Consider the following 19476-nt stretch of genomic DNA (forward strand, 5'->3'; position numbering starts at 1 on the left):
TGCCGGCTTGGAGGACAAGGGCCGGGCTAGCGGGGTAAGAAGCCGGGGTTCCAACCGAGCGAATCGGAGTAAAGTGGGTCTGATCGGAGTAAAGTGGGTCTCATAATCGGAGTAAGGTGGGTAATAATCGGAGTCGAGTGGGTCCAGTCCGTCTCCGATCAGGCAGCCCCTATCGGAGTCAACAATCTGATCTCAGCCAGATTCAGCATCCCGCTAGAGATGCATTACCAATGCAGCCATACCTACTCCGACAAAGCGGCTCGCCCCGACAGCCAATCAGGCATACAAGTGGCACCAGCCGTGCCAACTTAGCGGCCATTCCTCCTAGGCCATGTACTCGAAACAGTATCCCATCGACTGCGTAGTTCTGATGTAGCTCTCACCCGTGCTATCACCCCTCCAAGTCCCGATTCAGGCGACCTGCATCGCACTCACATGCTTTGCTCTCCTCCAGCAGTCCAAGACAGCCCTCAGCAGTCCAAGTGCAGCCCTCCAGCAGTCCAAGTGCAGCCCTCCAGCAGTCCAAGTGCAGCCCTCCAGCAGTCCAAGTACAGCCCTCCAGCAGTCCAAGATAGCCTCGCCTAGAGACTGAAGCCTCGTTGTTTCCGTCTCGCCAGCTCTCCTGGACTCATCTGGGTCTGGTTATTCTCCTTCTGCCACTGAGTCTTTCTCGACTCGCAACAGTTGCTGTCATGGCGACCGCGACCTCACAGGCCCACGCGGCGCCCCTTGAACCGGCAGAAAAGACCACAAAGACGGCACCGGCAGCGCAGAAGGCATCGGCAGCGCAGACGGCAGTTGACCCTGCCGACAGCTCAACCGATTCTCAGGCAACGGCAAGCGAAAACGAGGGGAAAACACAGTATGGTTGGCAATTCTGGGCCGTATTCACCGGCCTTGTCGCCGCTACCCTGCTGAGCGCTCTCGACGGATCCATCGTCGCCACCGCCCTGCCTACTATTGCCCTCTCTCTCGACGCTGGGCCTTCGTACGTCTGGATTGCTAACGTCTACTTCCTCACTGGGTACGCTCTCTCCCCCCCCCCCCCCCCCTTCTAGCTGTCATGGGGCGCACATGAGCACTAACACAATGAGGACTGCAGCGCCGTCTTCCAGCCGTTCCTAGCCCAGCTCTCAGACCTCTACGGCCGCCGATGGGTGTTTCTCGCCATTCTCGCCGTCTTCAACCTCGGCAGCGGCCTCTGCGGCGGTGCCTCGTCGGCAAACATGCTCATCGCGGCTCGCGCGGTGCAGGGGATCGGTGCGGGCGGCATCAACATGATGGTCGACCTCGTCATCTGCGACTTGCTGCCCGTTCGCGACCGCTCCAAGTTCCTGGGCATGATCTTCGGCTGCATCGGCATCTTCACCGCCGTCGCCCCACTCATCGGCGGCGCGCTTGCCCAGAGCGGCCAGTGGCGCTGGGCCTTCTACCTGAACCTGCCCATTGGTGCCGCCTGCATGGTCGTCATCTTCCTGTTCCTCAAGGTCAACCACGGCGATCACGGCTCCTTTTCCACCAAGATGAAGCGCATCGACTGGGGCGGCGTCACCATCCTGACCCTCTCTTGCGTCGGCGTCATGTACGCCGTGACGTACGGCGGCTCGTCGCGCCCCTGGTCCGACCCGCGCGTCTGCGGGCCTCTCGCCGCCGGCTTGGCCTTGATCCTCGTCTTTGTGGCGTACGAAGGCTCTCCTCTGGCCGCGGAGCCCGTTACGCCGTACCACCTATTCGGAAACCGCACATCAGCCGCCGCTTACGCCATCACATTCTTGCACTCCATCATGTGCCTCTGGGTCGTCTACGTCTTTGCCGTCTACTTCCAGGCAGTGGTGGGCGTGTCGCAGACCCTCTCCGGCGCCTACCTCACGCCCACCGTCATCGCCTTTCCCCTGTCCGCCGCCATCGGCGGTGGTGTCATGGCCAAGATCGGCCGCTACAAGCCCATCCACCTCGCCAGCTTCGCCTTGCTGACGCTCGGGTGCGGCCTGGCCTCCGTCCTCGGCCCTTCGTCGTCGCCCGCTGCCTGGGTTTTCTTCCAGGTCTTCCTGGCGGTCGGCCTCGGTCTCCCCATGGCGACTCTGTTGCCTGCCGTTCAAGCGCGCCTCTCAGAGGCCGACGCGGCGCGCAGCACGGGCACGTGGGCCTTCCTCCGCAGCGTCGGTGTCATCTGGGCCGTCACAATCCCCGCCGCCGTCTTCAACAACCGCTTCGAGTCACTGCTGTACACTATCGACGACGAAGCTGCGCGGTCCATTCTGAACGGGGGCCAGGCCTATGCCCATGCCACGGCCGACTTTGTCAACGCGTTTGCCAGTGTTGTGCGCGGCCAGGTACGCGAAGTGTACAGCTCGAGCGTACAGCGGGTTTGGCACGTTGGAATTGTCTTGTCAGGTGTCAGCTTCTTGCTGGTTTTCCTGGAGAAGGAGGTTGAGTTGCGCAAGGAGCTCAACACAGAGTTCGGGCTCCAGCAGGAGGAAGAGGCCAAGAAGCCTGAGCCCGAGCCCGAGCCTTAGGGCACCTGGTCCTTTCCCGGGTCACATCGTGGCCTTAACAGGTTGCCGTATGCGCTCTTTTGGTCATCATTTCTGGGGTGCATTGGACATTGTCAGCATTACGTAGCCGGTTGGAAGCCAAATGCGGGCCAAACAAAGGCACGATACTAACATCATGTACGGATGGAAGCCCCGACCGAGGAAGGGAAGGGCATAAAAAGGCCAGTAGACTGCAGAATTGGCTGTGTAATTACCCTTTCTTTCTTTATGCTACTACAGGTAGACGACAGAGACCTTTCACATTGATTTTCTTAACCTGCCAACAGGTATTCCCAAAAAGCCACAGAGGTCAAGCATTTACAAACAAATGTTATCTCAGCTTCTTGGTCGATTAGGTAGATAATGACATCTAATCTAATTTAAAAGCGATACCCATGCACCGGGCCAATCTGTGTTGTACATCAGCGGCGGACATGGGATTACATAGGTGTGCCCGTAAAGCTGGGCTGCAGGTGGTGTGAATGCCAGGTAGTAGACCTAGTTAGATACCTGCAGGTGGTGTGAATGCTTAGGTAGTATACCTAGTTAGATACCTGCAGGTGGTGTGGATGCCTAGGTAGTGGACCTAGTTAGATACCTGCAGATGCTGTGCCAAGTTCAACTCGGGCATTCAGTTAGAGAGAGGCTGTACTTGATGTAAGAGACAAGGTCCATGCTCAGTCTACCCTATGGTATTTCCCGAACACCGACCGCATCCACCGACCGGCACATCCACCGACCGGCACATCCACCGACCGGCACATCCACCGACCGGCACATCTTCGTCACTGTTCCGTTGTACAGGAGCCTGGCCAAGGGTAGTTCCTTGATTAAGCACCATTCGCATCGCGACCTCGCTCCACCCCCGTGACAGCACGTGTCTATCACACTGACGGCCTCTCCTAGCCTGAGTATCTAGTTCAGACGCAGCCTGATAGTGAGATGGAGATTACACCAGCACACGGTCAAAACATTGGCCGATGACTCCAACCTATACAGCGTCGATGCGGTGGACAGCGAAACATTGCCCGAGGTTTCAGGCTCAAGGGCCGAAGTCCTGCCACCCACAGGGCTGGAACCTTGCAAAGGGTGGCTGTGGGCAGGAAGGGAATGACTGGATTGCTTGCCGGAAGTCTAGCTATTCGAGCCACGGCGGAATATGTATGTGGAAATAAATGATGGCCTGGACTGGTGGATTCCAGATCCACTTATGCCTGGGCTCGGGCGCATCAGGCCGGGTTCCGGCCTGATCCCTGCGATCCCAGCCACAGTGGCACTTGGAGACACCTGCACATCTCGGCTGCAAACAGTCGGGCAACTATGATTCAGCTGAACGGAGCCACCGTAGGCGAGCTTGCGAGCCGGAGGTGGCGTAGAGAGGCTGTATTCTATATTACCGTGAGGGTGCCGAAATTTTCTCGGACAGCGATTGGCCAGTTTTCGGCCGTGTCGAGATGGACTCGAGGGACTGGTCGATCGGATGAACCTCGGACAGATTAAGCCGTGAAATGCCGCTTTGCTGTCGTGGTTGTGTCAGGAAGGAGCAATTTCCCAATTAGTAGATGTAAGCTGTATGAAGGAAAGTGTCGCAGGCTCCAAGCGCCGCAGGCCAAGAGCGCCGCAGACAATAGGGGTCCTAGGGGCTTGCCCCCTAGAAATCCAACAATTAGACCATGAACATCGGAACATTAAATTATTACGAGAATTTGTTTTGGTGTTGAGGGGCTATCGCCGCGAGGCTCCCTTTGTTCTGCTTGTTAAGAGGGACAAGTATGACGGCCCGGCTTGCTTCCCTAACGATGAGGCTCTTCCGAGAAATGTGGTGCCGATCTTCCAGTCCTTGCGAGACTTCCAGAGCGGTAATGCGGCTTGCTCTCGCCGTCAGTTCCCCGTTACAAGTGCCTTGCGTGCGGCGGATTACCAGCGCCGTGTTAACTAGCAGAATCGACTTTTTCTGCCTCAACACCATGCTGTTTACGTTGTAATGACTCTCCTGTGTTTTTACTTTTACCACAGGTGACAAATTGACACAGTGGACATAGTTGACACAGTTGGGTCAACCTTTGGCTACGAGCTATGACACAAAGCGGGGTTGTCCTTACTAGTTTCTTAGTAAAATGGCCCAGCCACCCTTCCTCGAGCGAAGCGAGGACAGCCCGCGGCAGGCGCCGCCGGAGGCACCGTTCAGCTGACCCCTTCCTGACTGGTCAGGTAGCTTATTTTATAGTTCCTCTGCATTTCGCGAGTTGCTAATACGGGGGATCGCCGCTCGCAATGACAGCTTGCAGCATGACGCCATGTCGTCTTCTTCTGGCGTGTTCACGTGGCGCCGACTATACAAGAAACTTCAGCCATGGCACGCCAACAAGACAGACAACTGACGGATGGCAGGACAATTGACGGACGGCAGGACAATTGACGCATGGCGGGACAATTGACGGATGGCGTTCAGACATCTAGGTACTCTATTGGATTGGAATTAAGTGTGGAAATCACTCTGATCTGTCCTGCAGCCTCTCGAAAACTCATTTTGGAGGTGCCAAACACGTTCAACCGAGATATATTCGTGCTAATACTTGCTAGAAGTCGAGAAAAGCGCTCATTACTCATTCCGACTAGGGCCTGTCCACCACATAGGAAATGGTTCGTGGTATTCCGGAATGGTTCGTAGTAGTACTACTGGGGGGGGAGGGGGGGTAATGGTTGTTCAGTATTGTCTACAGAAGTAACTAAGGTTTCTGGGTGGGCTTGTTTTGTGGATCGGCACGCAGGCCCCCGTGCGCCCACGTACCACGTGAGCCGGCACGTGCCCGGCGCTACTTCCCTCCTGCACCCAAAGTACGGTCATGAATGCCGCTGCTCCAACAGTAACTAAGGTTTCTGGGGAGCTTGGTTTTGGTGGATCGGCACGTGCCTTGCGCTACCTCACTGCACCAAAAGTACGGTCATGAATGCCGCTGTTCCAACAGAAATAAACCGTAAGAGATGACAAGCGAAATAAACCCGTAAGAGATGACAAGCGAAAGACGAATGCCGGCCCAGCCCTCAACGCGGTTTTAATGCAACCACCCCCATCAACACCCAAGCCACCCACTGAATGACACCCACACACAAAACACACAATTCGAGCGCCACATGATGACACCTCCGCTCCCACCAATTATTCAATCCTTCCTCAGGTTGGGTATCAGCAGCTGCCCCTGCTCTGCGCGGCGCAGATACAACACCAGCAGCCCATCCAGCCCGGCCTCCTCTGCCTTGTCAACCCACTCGCCAAACGGTAGCACTTGGAACCCTTTCTCCTCGCCGCCCTCTGAACCGCCAGTTGGCGCGATCTCGTCCCCAGAGACTGGAACATCCCCAGACTGGAACCGGAAACGCGGGTTTCCTCCTTCTGCCCTCTCCTCATCGACATCATCACCATGCACAACGGCCCCGACAATATCCCCAACCACCTTCCCGACCTCGACAAAGTCGAAATTCCCCTTCCACCCGCGCGTGTCTGGGACCGCTCCGAGCTTCCGAATATACCGCGACACATTGCTCATCAAGTCCCTCTCACTCGCCCCATCCCCCGTCACGCTCGTGGGCCGGTGGATCCACACCGGCAGACCAGTCTGCGCCGCAGCATTCTCCAGAAGAACCTCGCTGACCCACTTGGCCGTGACGTAGCCGTCGCCTTCAGCGTCGGCCGCTGTGGGGAGATAGCGACGAACGGATTCGCGACCGAGGCTGTCGGCGCCGCGGGCGACGGCGAGGCGGGCGACGGTGGCGGACGAGACGAAGTGGAATGGTATCCGGCGCCTCGTAGAGAGGCGGATGAGTTCGCGCGTCGACGCGACGTTGACGAGACGGAGGGTATGGTAGGTCTTGAGGAAGGAGACGTCGGCGCCGGCGTGGATGACGGCGTCGACGGTGGAGAATATGGAGGAGATTTGGGAGGGGGTGAGGCCGAGGCGCGGCGCTCCGAGGTCTCCGGGGTAGATGGTCACCTTTGGGTGGGCGAAGAGGGATTGCGAGTCCGGGGGCAGCTGGGATGGCTGCTTGCGCACGGCGAGGAGGTGGACTTTGGAAATGGCGGCGTTGTTGATTAGCTGCTGGAGGATCCCGCGACCGATGAAGCCCGTAGCGCCGGTGAGCGCGATGATGGCTGGCGGCCGGCCGGGGGGGACGATTGCTTCGCTATCGCGATCGCCATGCTCGGGTTGCAGGTCCAAGGGGAGGGCAGCCTCTTGCTCCCAGTCTATGACGGCTGGGGCGGCGGTGTCGGCAGCGCCGCCGCCATCGGATCCGGATTCGGTCCGGAGCTCTCGAATCGCGGCCGCCATGCCGCCCAGAGAGCTGGACTGGAAGAGTTTGTGCAGCGACACGGAGATGTGGAAGCGCTCCTTGATCAGGTCTTGGAGGTTGATCAGCGACAGAGAGCTCCCCCCGACGTGGAAGAAATCCGACTGGCTGTCCAGAGAACTCTGGGGCCGCGGCAGCCCTTGGGGGAGGGCGTCACGCCAGAGACGAGCGAGGGCGTCTTCGAGCTCGGAGAGACCCGCGAGAGCCGCCTTGGCTTGTCCTTCTCCTCCACCGTCGCTGGAAGTCGGCAGCGGCCACGCGTCGACGGCGCGGCGATCCAGCTTCCCGGAGCTGTTGGTAGGGAGGCGGTCTACGGCGACAGCGATAGCCGGTCTCATGTACGGGGGGAGCGGGAGCGTGCTCGGCAGCTGCTCCAGCAGGCGGGCTCTCTCGGAGGCGTCGCCGAGACGGTCAGACAGGACGACAAAAGCGACGAGAAAAGGTGTGCCTGAGCCAGGGCTCCGGCGGGCCGACACGACGGCCTGAAGCACGGCAGCATTGGCGTTGAGAATGGTGGCCTCAACATCCTGGAGTTCTATCCGGATCCCGGCCAGCTTCACCTGAGTGCTCCCCTCAATCCTGCCGTGGAGGATCAGCCGGCCGTCTGCCGTCAGCCGTCCGCGATCTCCTGTCAGGTGCGCTCTGGACCAGCCCTGCGCTCGGAAGTACGAGCTCGCATACCTGTCGGCCACGAACCTGCTCGCTGTCAGGGCTTCGTCGTTCAAGTAGCCCTTGGCAACCGAAGCGCCGCCGAGGACCACCTGGCCCAGCACACCGGCAGGGACGGGGTCGAGGTTGCCGTCGACGATGTAGACGGACGTGTTGGGCGTGGCGACTAGGGGGAATCTGGGATGGCCAGGCACGCCGTCGACCGCACGGGCCCGAGCCCAGGGGATGTCCCCGTGAGCTGACGTGATGGTCGCCTCGGCCGGACCATAGGCATCGATCAGCCCGAGGTCGGGCTTGCCAAGGAGGCGGAAGGCGCGGATCTGTTGCTTGGACACGGGCTCACCCCACGTAAAGGCCACCCGCCACGACGAGCTCTTGAGAAGCTCCGGGCTCCAATGACGCGCCCACGCCTGGTATTCGGTCGGCGTTGCCCCCGTTACCGTGATGTTCTCGGACGCCACCAACTTGGACAAGGCGGCGGGATCTTCGCGTGCGGCGCTGCTCATGACCACGACGGTGCTGCCGAGGCCGAGCGCGACGATGGTCTGCTGGAGGGACACGTCGAAGGTGTACGAGGCCTGGTTGAGGAAGGTTTCCTGGCCTTCGCGCAGGCCCCAGCCCAGGTGAGCCGTGTCGGCGTAGCTGCTGATGTTGGAGTGCAGCAGGGAGACGCCCTTGGGAACGCCGGTCGAGCCGCTGGAGTACATGACGACGGCCACATCTGCAGGCCGGGCGCGGTTCGGGGATCTGTGCGGCCGAGGTGCTGGTTGGATGTCGGACACGTTCGCGACGGCGACCCCGGAATCGCGCTGCCGCTGGGTAAACTCGGCGGTCACGGTCTGGGTATCTACCAAGACGGCGGCGATCCGGCTGTCTTTGCTAACCAGCGAAAGCCTCTCCAGGCCGACCTTTGGATCCAACGGTACGTAGGCTGCCCCCGCTCTGAGGATAGCCAGCACTGACGCGATCCAGTCAGCACCGGCGGCCTGGAACACGCCAACGGCGGAGCCGCTCCCGATGCCCTGGGCGGTGAGATGCTCCGCAATGCCGTCAACCCGCTCGGACAGGCTCTGATACGTCAGGGTGTTTCCCAAGGCGTCTCTCAGCGCGATCCTGTGGGCGTATTTCTCTGATATCACGTCGATGCGGTGCACAATGGATGGGTACTGGATCGGTTCCTCTAGGCCTGCCAAAATGGGGTTAGGAACTGGCTGTGCCACTCGAGTTGCGAAACCGCAGCGTCTTGTCTCTTACCTCGGCCCAAAGCGACAGCCCTGTCAACATCTTCTCGGAGATGGAGCGCGGGCCCGGTGACCCTGGCGGCGGGGTTGTCGACGAACTGGCGCAGGAGAACCTGATAGCTAGCGGCCAACCTCTCGGCCGCCTCCGGGGCGTAGAGATCTTTCTGGACGGCCACGGTAATGAGACTCTCTCCGCCGCTGGCGCCGAGATCGAGAACATCAAGGCTGATGTCGTAGTCGGTCTGGCCGGCAGCGACAATGTCGAGCTCGCCCTCGCATCCCAGGAAGCTGCGCGCCTCCTGCACGTTTTGTCGGTAGTTCAGGAAGGCCTGGAAGAGCGGGCTGTGGGATGGCGCCCGCGGCACGTTGAGCTCGTTGAGCAAGACGTCAAAGGGCACGCGCGAGTTGCTAAAGGCGGCCTGGGCTACCGTCTGCACATCCCGCAGCGTGTCGGAGAACGTCTGCTTGGGGCCGCGCGGGAGACGGAGGCGCAGCGGCAGCAGGTTCAGAAAGATGCCCAGGCTGCGCAAGACGTTGGCTTCCTTGCGATTGCCGTCGGCCACGCCGACGACCACGTCTTTGCCCTGCTCGTCACCCACGTAGCGGTACAGCAGGACCTGGAAGACGGCCAGGTGGAGATGGAACGGCGTCACCTTGAACCGGCGCGCGACCTGGCTAATCTTATCGGCGAGACCACGATCAACTCGGAAGCCCGAAGTGTGGGAGCCAAACCGCGAGGCGCTAAGCCGAGCTTGCAGGCCGGCCAGAGGCAGCAGCGGAAGCGGCTTGGGAAGCTCGGCAAACTGCTGGCGCCAAAAGGACAGCTCGCCGGACCACGCACCGCTCTCGTACTCCCGGATCTGCTTCTGGGCAAAGTCTGGGTATTGAAGCACCTCGGCAGCGGCAGGTGTGGCGGCCAAGTCGCCACCATACGCACTCTCCAGGTCGGAGATGAGGACAACATAGCCGATGCCGTCAAGGTAGATGTGGTGGTAGCCTAGGAGGAGGTAGTGCTGCTCCGGAGACAGCGTGAGAAGCTGGATGCGGAGGGCCTCGGCGTGCTCGATGTCGTAGACGTGGCTCTTGAGCCGCCGGACAGCCTCGTCCAGTTCCGTCTCGTCCGAAATGGCGGCCTGCTCGAGGCGCAGCGCCGAGGTGGGAAGAACAAGCTGCAGCGGCGTCTTGGTGGCTTCATCGACGGTGAAGCACGTCCTGAGGGCTTCGTGCCGCTGGCCAACGGCGGCGACGGCGTTCGCCAGCGACTCGGCCGCGACCTTGCCGCGCAGTTTTATCACGGTTGTGATGTTGAAGGCCGTCTGGTCTCCCACAAAGCGCCTGAGAAACCAGAACCTAGACTGGGCAAAGGATAGGGGCGCAGTTCGCTGGGCGGCAGGGGGAAGCCTCGATGCCACGGCGTTTGTGAGGTCCGGGGATGCGGCAGGCAGCGTTGGCACGGCGTTTGTGAGGTCTAGGGATGCGGCAGGCAGCGTTGGCTGTTTTCCTTGGAGCTTGCCATCAGCCGGCTCCGTCGAGTCAATGGTGTCGCCAATCTCGGACGGTACTGTTGAGGGAGGATACGCGTTCTGAGATGTTGCCGCGCTCTCGGAGCCGGATGGAGAAAGCGGACTGGAAGATCTCCGAGATGCAGACTCCGATACGGGTGGGTCGGAGATTGGCCCCACGGATTGTGGCTCTCGCACTGGCTTGGCGGCATCGGACTCTCGCACTGGCTTGGCGGCATCGGCAGCGGCAGCGGCAGCGGCAGCGCTGGCGGCGTCAGAGGCAGCGCCGCTAGGGGCGCTCGGAATAGCAGTTGCTGGGAGGAGTTCCTGGGCCGAGACGAGGAGGTCGCGCACTGACGGGGAGTTGAGGATCTTCAAGACGGGCAAGTCGACTCCAAGCTCGTTGAGGAACCACGAGCGGATGTCGACGGCCACGAGAGAGTCGGCGCCGAGCTCGTCGAGGCTCGCATCCAGCGTTGACCTGGCGGGGTCGGACTGCAGAGCCACCTGCAGCTTCAAGAGAAAGCCCTCTAGGATTGGGAATACCTTGTCAACAAAAGATGGTGCTAGAGGGAGATTGAGCTGGGAACAGGACGTACCTTTCAGGACATCAAACACCTGCTCGTGGCTTGTGGCCTTCAGCAAGCGGGCCTTGGTCTTGACGCTTTGTCGTCTGGTCTTGGGATCGCCCGCCGCCGAGACGTCATCGCCTAGTCCGGCGCCCAAATGCTGGAACATGGGGGGTTCGTCCTTGAGATCTCGTGCGCGGTCCCTGTCGGACCGGAAGCCCGTCTCAAACTCGAGACTCTCGGCGGACTTGGGGTTGCTGGCCCGGACACCCTCGGCAAAGATCTCGTGCGCATCTTGCTCCGACATCCACATGTGCCCAACCTTGCGCAGATACTCTTGTTGCTCCTCGGTCAGCTCTCTCGACACGTACCCGGCGCCCAGGATGGCTCCGATGTTGATGACAGATGCAGCGAGACCCCGAGCACGGCGCTGGTTGGCGAGGCTGGCCATGAAGGCATTGGCGGCCGCATAAACGCTCTGGCCGGCATTGCCCGTCACGTACGCGACCGACGAGAAGAAGACGAAGAAGTCGAGCTTCTCGTCCGTATTGTCCTCGGAAAAGATCTCATCCAGGTGGATGCTGCCTTGCACCTTGGGCCGCAGCACCTTCTGCAGCCGCTCCAGGTTGGCGTCGGAGAAGAGCGAGTCGTGCAGCACCATGGCGCCCTGGGCGACTCCGGCAATGGGAGGGAGAGTCTCGCGAATCCGGCGGTGCAGATCACGCACGTCGTCCCGACTCGTAACGTCGCTGCGCCAAACACGTTAGGTGGTTTTCTAAATCCTGAGAGGTCAACTTACTTGGAATAGACGGCAACCGTGGCCCCTCGCGCCGCAATGGCCCGCAGCCATGCCTCATCCACCTTGGGGTTCCTGCTCGACAGGGCGATATACCGAGCCCCCTGCCCAACCATCCACTCCACGAGCGACAGGCCCAAGCTGCCCGTCAGGCCAGCCATCCAGTACGTCCTATTTGGAGCAAACCACACCGTTTTGCTCGCCGGAGAGACTGGGACGGGGACGCGAGGCGAGGCAGACCACGCGACGATGGCCTGCGCGGAGCCGGATCGAAGGGCAGAACCCGACGCAACCTCCTCGAGCGTCGCCGAGGGCAGCGACGCTTGTGTGTCTGCGGCAGGCACCGACTCGCCGGCGAACCGCGCCCACGCCGCTTGAAGATGGCGCGAAGCTGTCGAGACAGCAGAGTGAACGTCTCCTGCAAGGCGTGTCGATCCTGCAAGGCGTGTCGATCCTGATTGGAGTCCATATCCTGATTGGAGTCCATGTCCTGATTGGAGTCCATGTCCTGATTGGAGTCCATATCCCAACCGGCGGTGCTCCTCCCGAACAACCGTCGATCCGGACGGCAACGCGGACACAAACGCAGCCGCGAGATCGTCAGAGCCGCCCATGATGACGAAGCGTGTTGGCTTCGCAGGAACCAGCCTCTGCAGCCCCTGCTTCGAGGCTCGCGGGTGAACGGGGACCCACGGCGGGGAGAGCCTGACCCCCGGAGCAGCGGCGGTGCCCCCCGGAGCAGCGGTGGTGGTGGTGCTCGTGAACAAGACCAGCTGGACGCCCTTCTCAGCCGCGAGCGGAACCAGGGCATTTCCCAGCGAGAAGCCGGGGTCGAGCACCGCAACCACGTCGCGGGGGCGTGCGCCCCCGAGAATCCCATCGGCGACAAGATGGGTATACAAGCCGACAAGGGCCCGTCTGGCCTCGAGTTCTCCTTGCCCGTCGCATTCGGCGGCGGCTTCCCCAGAGATGGAGACGGCCCAGCCTCGGGGGATGCGGACGACAGAGTCGAGCGTCTCGGATAGCGCAATGACGCGGTGGCCGTCTCTCGCGACATTCCTGCCGGCAGACAAATACAGGGAGCTTCCATCTGGCAGCTTGATCGGGCTGATGAGCGAATGCGACAGGCGGACGTCCACGCGATCGTGACCGAGCGTGGCTGCCGTGGGTGCTACGTCGCCGCTCTTCTCGACCGTGAAGCCCCCGTTCCCAGCGCTCCGGATGGACACCACCGCCGACGTGTCAAGGCGGATGTCCTCGGTGATGCGGCGTCGGCCCGAGTTGTACCGCTGGTTCCGCTGCGTGCTTGGCCTCACGCGCGGAACCAGGGCCTTGCCGCCGCGGACGACGATCTCGGGCTCCTGGTACCAGAGCAGGTTGCTCAACCGGCCATCCTGCTCCCAGCGGCTAGCCGCTTCGAGCTGCAGGAGGCGGCTAGCGATCTCGTCGGCACAAATATCGGCTTCCGACGCAAAGTCGAGGAGCTGAACGCGGATGTGCTTCAGCTCCTTGACGACGCTGCGCTGGAGGCCGCGGTACATGTTCCGGTAGGGGCTGTCTGCTAGCCCGCCGACTGTCACCCAGAGGATGTTCTTGCTCTGTCGGAATATGGCCTGAAGCCCCGACAGTTTCTCGGCCGACACCGACTCAAAGGCCGGCTCGGCGCCGAGGTCGACGAGGCTCACCACGCTGCCGAGGAAGGGAAGCTCGTGCTGTGCCACGTCGGCCAGCAGAGAAACGTGCTTGAAGGGCTGCTGGTAGTGGCGGCCGGCGGCTGAAAAGATGTCGGAGACGAGTCCGGTATTGCCGCCGGGATCGCCGCCGACGATGGTGAGATGCTGCGCCCCGAGCGCTTCAGCCGCCGGCGAAAGCGGCTCTCGGAGGAACTCGACACGATCATCGACGGCCTGGGTGATGATGACACTGAGCGGCAGCGGGAAGGTGGTGTTGTGCGGAGTGATGGCCTCGATGCTAGAGAAGCCCGTCTTCTTCATCACAGCCTCCCACTCGCCTATCCCGACGCACGGAGAAATCGTCCGGCCGTCTTCGTAGCCGAGCCACCAGCCCGGCAGCCCGCCAAAGATGAAGCTGAAGCGGATGGGGTCGTTGTCCGTCAGCTCGAGCATCAGCAGACGCCCGCCCGGCTTCAACAGCTTGCGGGCGTTCTTCATGGTCTCCTCGAGGCTGCGGGTGGCGTGCAAAACGAGCGAGGCCACGACCAGGTCGTACGAGTGCGGCTCGTACCCTTGCTCCTTGACGTCCCGCTCAATGTCCAGGACCTTGAACGCCATGCGGGACCGGTGCTTGGCGAATTTGTCCTGGGCCTTGTCGAAAAAGCCGCTCGAGATGTCCGTGTACGTGTACGACGAGAAGGAGCCCTGGAGCGTCTCGAGGATTATGGCGGTAGCGCCACCGGTGCCGGCGCCAATCTCCAGCACGCTCAGGTGCGGAAAGCGGTGGCTCAGCTGGCCGATCATGCGGGCCATGTCGAGAAGGTACTCCTCCATGCCCAGGGCGTAGGCGTAAAAGTCGTTGAGCATGTTGTCCTTCATCATTGCCTCGAGGATGTTCATCTCGTTGCGGGCCGCCGCCGCCATGTTGTCGCCCACGGCGCGCATGATGCGCAGGTCGATGCTGTCTGGGTACTTGTCCATGACGGAGAGGATTTCGTCTTGCGAGTCGTCGGCCCACTCGGGCTTCGCATAGGGATGCGTCCCGGAAGCTACCCATTCGACGACGGTGTCGATGTACTGGTAGAAGATCTTGTGGTGCCAGTCGAGATGGGCCCGCTCGGGGGCAGGCATCGCCTCGCCCAGCGTGCGGACGTAGTAGTACGCCACACGCTCGAGGGAAAACGACAGGGCAAAGCTGTCGGACTGGTCGACGCCATCCGAGTCCCAGAGGGACTGGTTGCCCACGGGGGCCTCGGCGTCCCACGTCGTCTCGAAGAAGAGCTTGGCGTCGTTGGAGGGGGCCGGCACAGTCAACGGGGTCGTGTGCAGGCCCTGGAGCTGGACGAGGGTCGTCGCGCCGTCGGCCGAGTGCATCTCGACGTCTCCGGCGAGGTCGCCCTGGGCCTGGGACCCGGCGATAGATGCGTAGAACGGCAGCTCGGATCCAGGCGGCCCCTTGAGCTCGGCGCTGGCCCACACGTTGATGCGGAGCTTGTCAATAGCCGTGGGCAGATAAATGGACCGCATCTTGCCGTCTCCGGGATAGCTGTAGGCTAGGATGATGGACTGGATGGCGCAGTCGAGGGTGCCGGGGTGGAGGATCAGCCGAGAGCCTCCCTCTCCCGCGTCCTCGTGAGCGTCCGGGGTCTGGATCAAGCCGGCCGACTCGTCTAGCCTCCGCCGTGTGGCCCGGAGCTTGCGGAACGGCCCCGCGTAGCCAAATCCCAGCTCGCCGACCGTCTTGTAGAAGCGGTCCGGGTCGACGTCCAGAAACTCGCGCTCGGGCTTGTGGGGGCTGGGTAGGACCTCGCGGGACGGCGTCCCCAGGGTGACGCGAACACGACCGGATGCGTTCTTGACCATGCTGACCGAGTCCTTGTTGGAGGCCGAGTAGAAGGCAAAGACGGCGCCAATGCTGCCGTCTTCTCCGAGGGTCTCGGTCGTGCGCAGGCTGAGCTGCGTCTCGACATCCGAGTTCTCCTCGAGCACCAGCGCCTGGCCGATGACGACATGCTGGAATTCGAGCAGCTGGATGGATTCGACGCCATGGAGCTGAGCGACGGCTTCGACGACGGCCGACAGGTAGCCCGCCGCCGGGAAGACAATCTGGCGGTCAACCTGATGGTGCACCAGCCAGGGGACCTCGCGGGGGTGCAGACGGTTCCTCCAGCGGACTTCGCCTTCCGTGCCGTCTGGGGCCCGGGTGCCGAGCAGCTGGTGAGGGGGCTGCCCGCCGGTGCGGAAGGCCCTGGACCAGCGAGATTCGTGCCAGTAGATGCGGTCATGCTCCCAAGCGTACGAGGGGAGGTTCTTGAGCAGCTTCGGCGGCCGTCGGCCAGACGACGAGGCTTTCTCAAGGCCTGCTTTCTCAAGGCCTGCTTTCTCAGGGTCTGCTTTCTCAAGGCCTGCTTTCTCAAGGCCTGCTTTCTCAAGACCTGCTTCCTCAAGGCCTGCTTCCTCAAGGCCTGCTTTCTCAAGGCCTGCTTCCTCAAGGCCTGCTTTCTCAAGGCCTGCTTTCTCAAGGCCTGCAAAGTCGACGACTCCTGCCCCAAGAGATTGCCAGATGGAGCCCAATCCTTCGGCAAAGGCCTCCAGATCGTTGGCTCCACGGCGCAGCAGGCCGGCGTAGGCGATGGGTTGGCCTGACACCGCCTGGATGGTCTGCAGGGCGGGACTCTTGAGCGCCGGGTGGGGTCCGACTTCGAGGCCGAGGTCAAAGGGCCCCAAGGCACTGGCGGCTTGCTCGACGGCCTGCGAGAATTTGACCTGGCCAACCATGTTTTGCGCCCAGTATTCGGGTCCTAGTGCCTCGGGTCCCAGTGCCTCGTGTCCCAGTGCCCCGTGTCCCAGTGCCTCGTGTCCCAGCGCCTCGTGTCCCAGCGACAGTGACTGGGCATCCTCGGCATAAACGCTGGAGATCCAGGCGGGACGCTCGCGGCCGTCGAGCCGGGGCCGGGCCTTGATGCCAATGCTGGCTAGGGCCTCCGTGTACGGACCGGCAGCGGGGAACATGTGGTGCGAGTGATAGGCCTTGTCGACTTTGAGGAGCCGGGCGAACTTGTTTTCGTCCTCGAGGATCGCTTTTGCTGTTTCAATGGCCTCTAGGTCGCCTGACAGCGTGAGGCTCTCTGGCGAGTTGGAGGCGGCGATGGTGATGCGGCCGGCGAGCTCGTCCAGCTCGACCAAAGCCTGCGCATCCTCGTAGCTCGTGCCGACAGCCATCATGGCACCGGCACCAGAACCCAGGGGGCCCTTTGCCAGGTGGAGGAAGTAGCCACGGTAGTAGGCGACGCGGATGGCATCCTCGCCCGAAAGGTACCCGGCAGCATAGGCAGCGCCTATCTCGCCCGACGAGTGGCCGACCACGGCTTTGAACCGGACGCTGGCTGCCTCGAGAAGGTCCACCAAGATGATCTGGACTGCCGTGCAGAGCGGCTGCGAGAAGGCTGCTTCGCCAACCCGGGAAGACGCCTCGCCCTTGGACAGCTCCTCCCACAGCGTCCACTCGGGTCTGTGCTCGGCAGGGAGGCTGTCGAGGGCTTGCTGGAGGCGGCGGATCGAGGTGGCGGCAATAGCGGAGCCGGCCAGCAGCTTTGCTCCCATGGAAGCCCACTGGGCGCCTTGGCCGGTAAAGATGCCGAGCAGAGCAGGATATCGCGAGTCCGAGCGGTAGGAAGATGCGCCACTGTTCGCCGTGACAATTCCCGACGGCGCCTTAGCCAAGTCGTCGAGTTTCGAGGCCAAGCTGTCGGCGGTCAGCGCCGGCACCGTGACGCGGACAGGCAGCGTGGAGCGGCGCGTGTTCAGAGTGAAGGCCAAATCGCCCAGATCGGTGGCGGGGTTGGCTCGGAGGTGTGATGCGTAGGCCCCGAGAAGCCTCGTCAGGGCCTTCTCCGACGACGCAGAGAAGTTGAAGGGGGTCAGATGAGGGGTCAGATGGGGGGTCAGATGAGAAGTCGTCCCAGCCGCCTGGCTCGCTTGGGTCGCTTGGGAAGCAGGGGTGGGCGCGTTGTAGCTCTCGAGGATGGCATGGGCGTTGGCACCGCCGAATCCGAAGCTGTTGATGCTCGCACGACGGGGGACCCCTTCGGGGAGGGCCGGCCACTCCTCGGCCTGCTTGACGATTTTGAGCCCGTCGTAGAAGGGCTTGACCGCGGGGTTGAGTTCGTGGAGCAGCAGGTTGGGCGGCACAATGCCGTGCTGGAGCGCGAGGGAGCCTTTGATGACTCCAGCGACACCGGCGGTCCCCTCGGTGTGGCCGATGACGGTCTTGATGGAGCCAACATAGAGAGGGGGGTCGGATTGCGACCGCTGGAAGCCCGAGACTGGGCCGAAAAAAGCCGTGCGTATGGCCTCAGCCTCGACCGGGTCACCGGCAGGCGTGCCTGGCAGGAAAAAAGTCACAAAGCCACCGCGTTAGCCGTTGAGGTCTCCCCAGATTAGCACGAGGGGAAAAGGGCTCCCCGGAGCAGCATGAGGGGGAAAAAAAGGCTCACCCACCCGTTCCATGGGCCTCAAAGTACTGCGGTCTGTCCTCGGGCTTGGACAGGTCCAGCCCCGCGTTCTTGTAAGTGGACCAGATCAAGTTGGCCTGGGCAGTGGGGCTGGGCATGGTGATGCCCTTGGTGCGGCCGTCCTGGTTGATGCCCGTCTCCCGGATAATGCACTCGATCGAGTCTCCGTCGGCGAGGGCAGAGCTGAGCGTCTTGAGCACCAGAGCGGCCACGCCGTCTCCCCGCGCGTATCCATTGGCCTCCTTGTCCCACATGCGAGACCGGCCGTCGGGGGACAGCATGTTCAACTTGCTCTCGGCGACGAATTGGTCCGGTGCCAGCACCAAGTTGGCACCGGCCACGACGGCGGTGGGCGATTCGCCCGCGCGGAGGCTCTGCACGGCCAGGTGCAGAGCGAACAGGCTGGAGGAGCACGCCGTGTCAACGGTCATGGACGGGCCGTGCCAGTCGAAGAAGTACGAGATGCGGTTGGCAAGGATGCTCCTGGCCGTTCCCGACGCAAAGTAGGTCGGGAAGGCGTCAATGTCGCGCGCCAGCAGCTCCGTGTAGTCGGCGCTCATGACGCCCACGTACACGGCCGTCTGGGAGCGCTGCAGCTTTTCGAGCGGGATGCCAGCTCTCTCCAGCCCCTCGTAGACCGTCTCGAGCAGAATACGTTGCTGCGGGTCCACCGAGTTGGCTTCGACGGGCTTGATGCCGAAGAACTGGGCGTCGAAGTGGCCTAGGTCGCCGTCCAGCAGATATGCGTGCTTGACGTTGGTCGTGCCATGGTGCAGAGCATCGGGGTGGTAAAAGGCCGCCGTGTTGAAGCGGTCGTCGGGGATCTCCCGGAGCACGTCGCGAGGCTGGCGCAGGAGTTCCCAGAGTTTGGAGGGCGACGAAGAGTCTCCGGGGAACCGACAGGCGCTGCCGACAATGGCTATGGGTTCCCGAGGATAGGGATGGCTGGGTATCGTGGGAGCCGGTGCCATTTCTGCGGAGCCTCCCGGTATGTTGGGGACGGTGTGAACTGGTGTTCCTGGACGTTGAGTGAGGATTGAGGTGGCCCACTCGTGAGGATTGAGGTGCCCACTCGTGAGGATTGAGGTGCCCACTCGTGAGGATTGAGGTAGCCCACTCGTGAGGATTGAGGTGGCCCACTCGTGAGGATTGAGGTGACCACTCGTGAGGATTGAGGTGACCACTCGTGAGGATTGAGGTGCCCACTCGTGAGGATTGAGGTGCCCACTCGTGAGGATTGAGGTGCCCACTCGTGAGGATTGAGGTGCCCACTCGTGAGGATTGAGGTGACCACTCGTGAGGATTGAGGTGACCACTCGTGAGGATTGAGGTGACCCACTCGTTGAGATGTTCAAATTGTCACTGGTATCATTCTACATGCCATGATCGGTCCTAGGAAGCTGACTATCTTAACACCTCCAGACTCGCTGACGCCATTCAGGGCGACATCATAACAAACCCCTATCCGCATGCGCTACTTTGGAAAGGCTGCTACTCGACTACGCTTAGTTTTCCCTTGGCGCCAATGACGAAAAGCCGCTCCCCTGTCTCGAGCTTCGACCAGCTACTGCACCACTGGCGGTACGTGAGTCCGGTCAAAGACGGCTCGGGGCGTTGTGGTGAGGGCCAAC

At 61.8% G+C, this 19476-nt stretch overlaps 2 protein-coding genes across 2 annotated transcripts; one reads left to right on the plus strand and one right to left on the minus strand.

The window, feature by feature from the left end:
• Positions 1-692: 692 nt before the first annotated feature.
• B0T26DRAFT_751627 (major facilitator superfamily domain-containing protein) lies at positions 693-2516 on the plus strand (the record flags this gene model as incomplete). Its single annotated transcript, XM_060445405.1, has 2 exons — positions 693-1024; positions 1103-2516. 2 exons carry the CDS (start codon positions 693-695, stop codon positions 2514-2516), a joined length of 1746 nt encoding a protein of 581 aa, XP_060296384.1.
• A 2861-nt stretch (positions 2517-5377) lies between these two features.
• On the minus strand, positions 5378-19023 carry B0T26DRAFT_854648 (uncharacterized protein). The gene is given in 8 exon segments (XM_060447678.1): positions 5378-8716; positions 8785-10823; positions 10893-11611; positions 11662-11989; positions 12007-12112; positions 12210-15713; positions 15873-17716; positions 17832-19023. The coding sequence occupies 8 exon segments, from the start codon at positions 18814-18816 to the stop codon at positions 5699-5701; spliced, it is 12543 nt and encodes a 4180-aa protein (XP_060296385.1). The 5' UTR covers positions 18817-19023; the 3' UTR covers positions 5378-5698.
• Positions 19024-19476: the final 453 nt, after the last annotated feature.

This window comes from Lasiosphaeria miniovina (assembly GCF_030549165.1).
Source record: "Lasiosphaeria miniovina strain SMH2392-1A chromosome Unknown B0T26scaffold_4, whole genome shotgun sequence".
In the NCBI taxonomy this organism is placed as follows: domain Eukaryota; kingdom Fungi; phylum Ascomycota; class Sordariomycetes; order Sordariales; family Lasiosphaeriaceae; genus Lasiosphaeria; species Lasiosphaeria miniovina.

Coding starts and splice junctions, on each gene's coding strand:
- B0T26DRAFT_854648 (XM_060447678.1), bottom strand. CDS start 18,816: ATGGCACCGGCTCCCACGATACCCAGCCATCCCTATCCTCGGGAACCC. Junction 17,717..17,831: donor CTTTGAGGCCCATGGAACGG/GTGGGTGAGCCT, acceptor TTTTCCTGCCAG/GCACGCCTGCCGGTGACCCG. Junction 10,824..10,892: donor GGTGTTTGATGTCCTGAAAG/GTACGTCCTGTT, acceptor TCCCAATCCTAG/AGGGCTTTCTCTTGAAGCTG.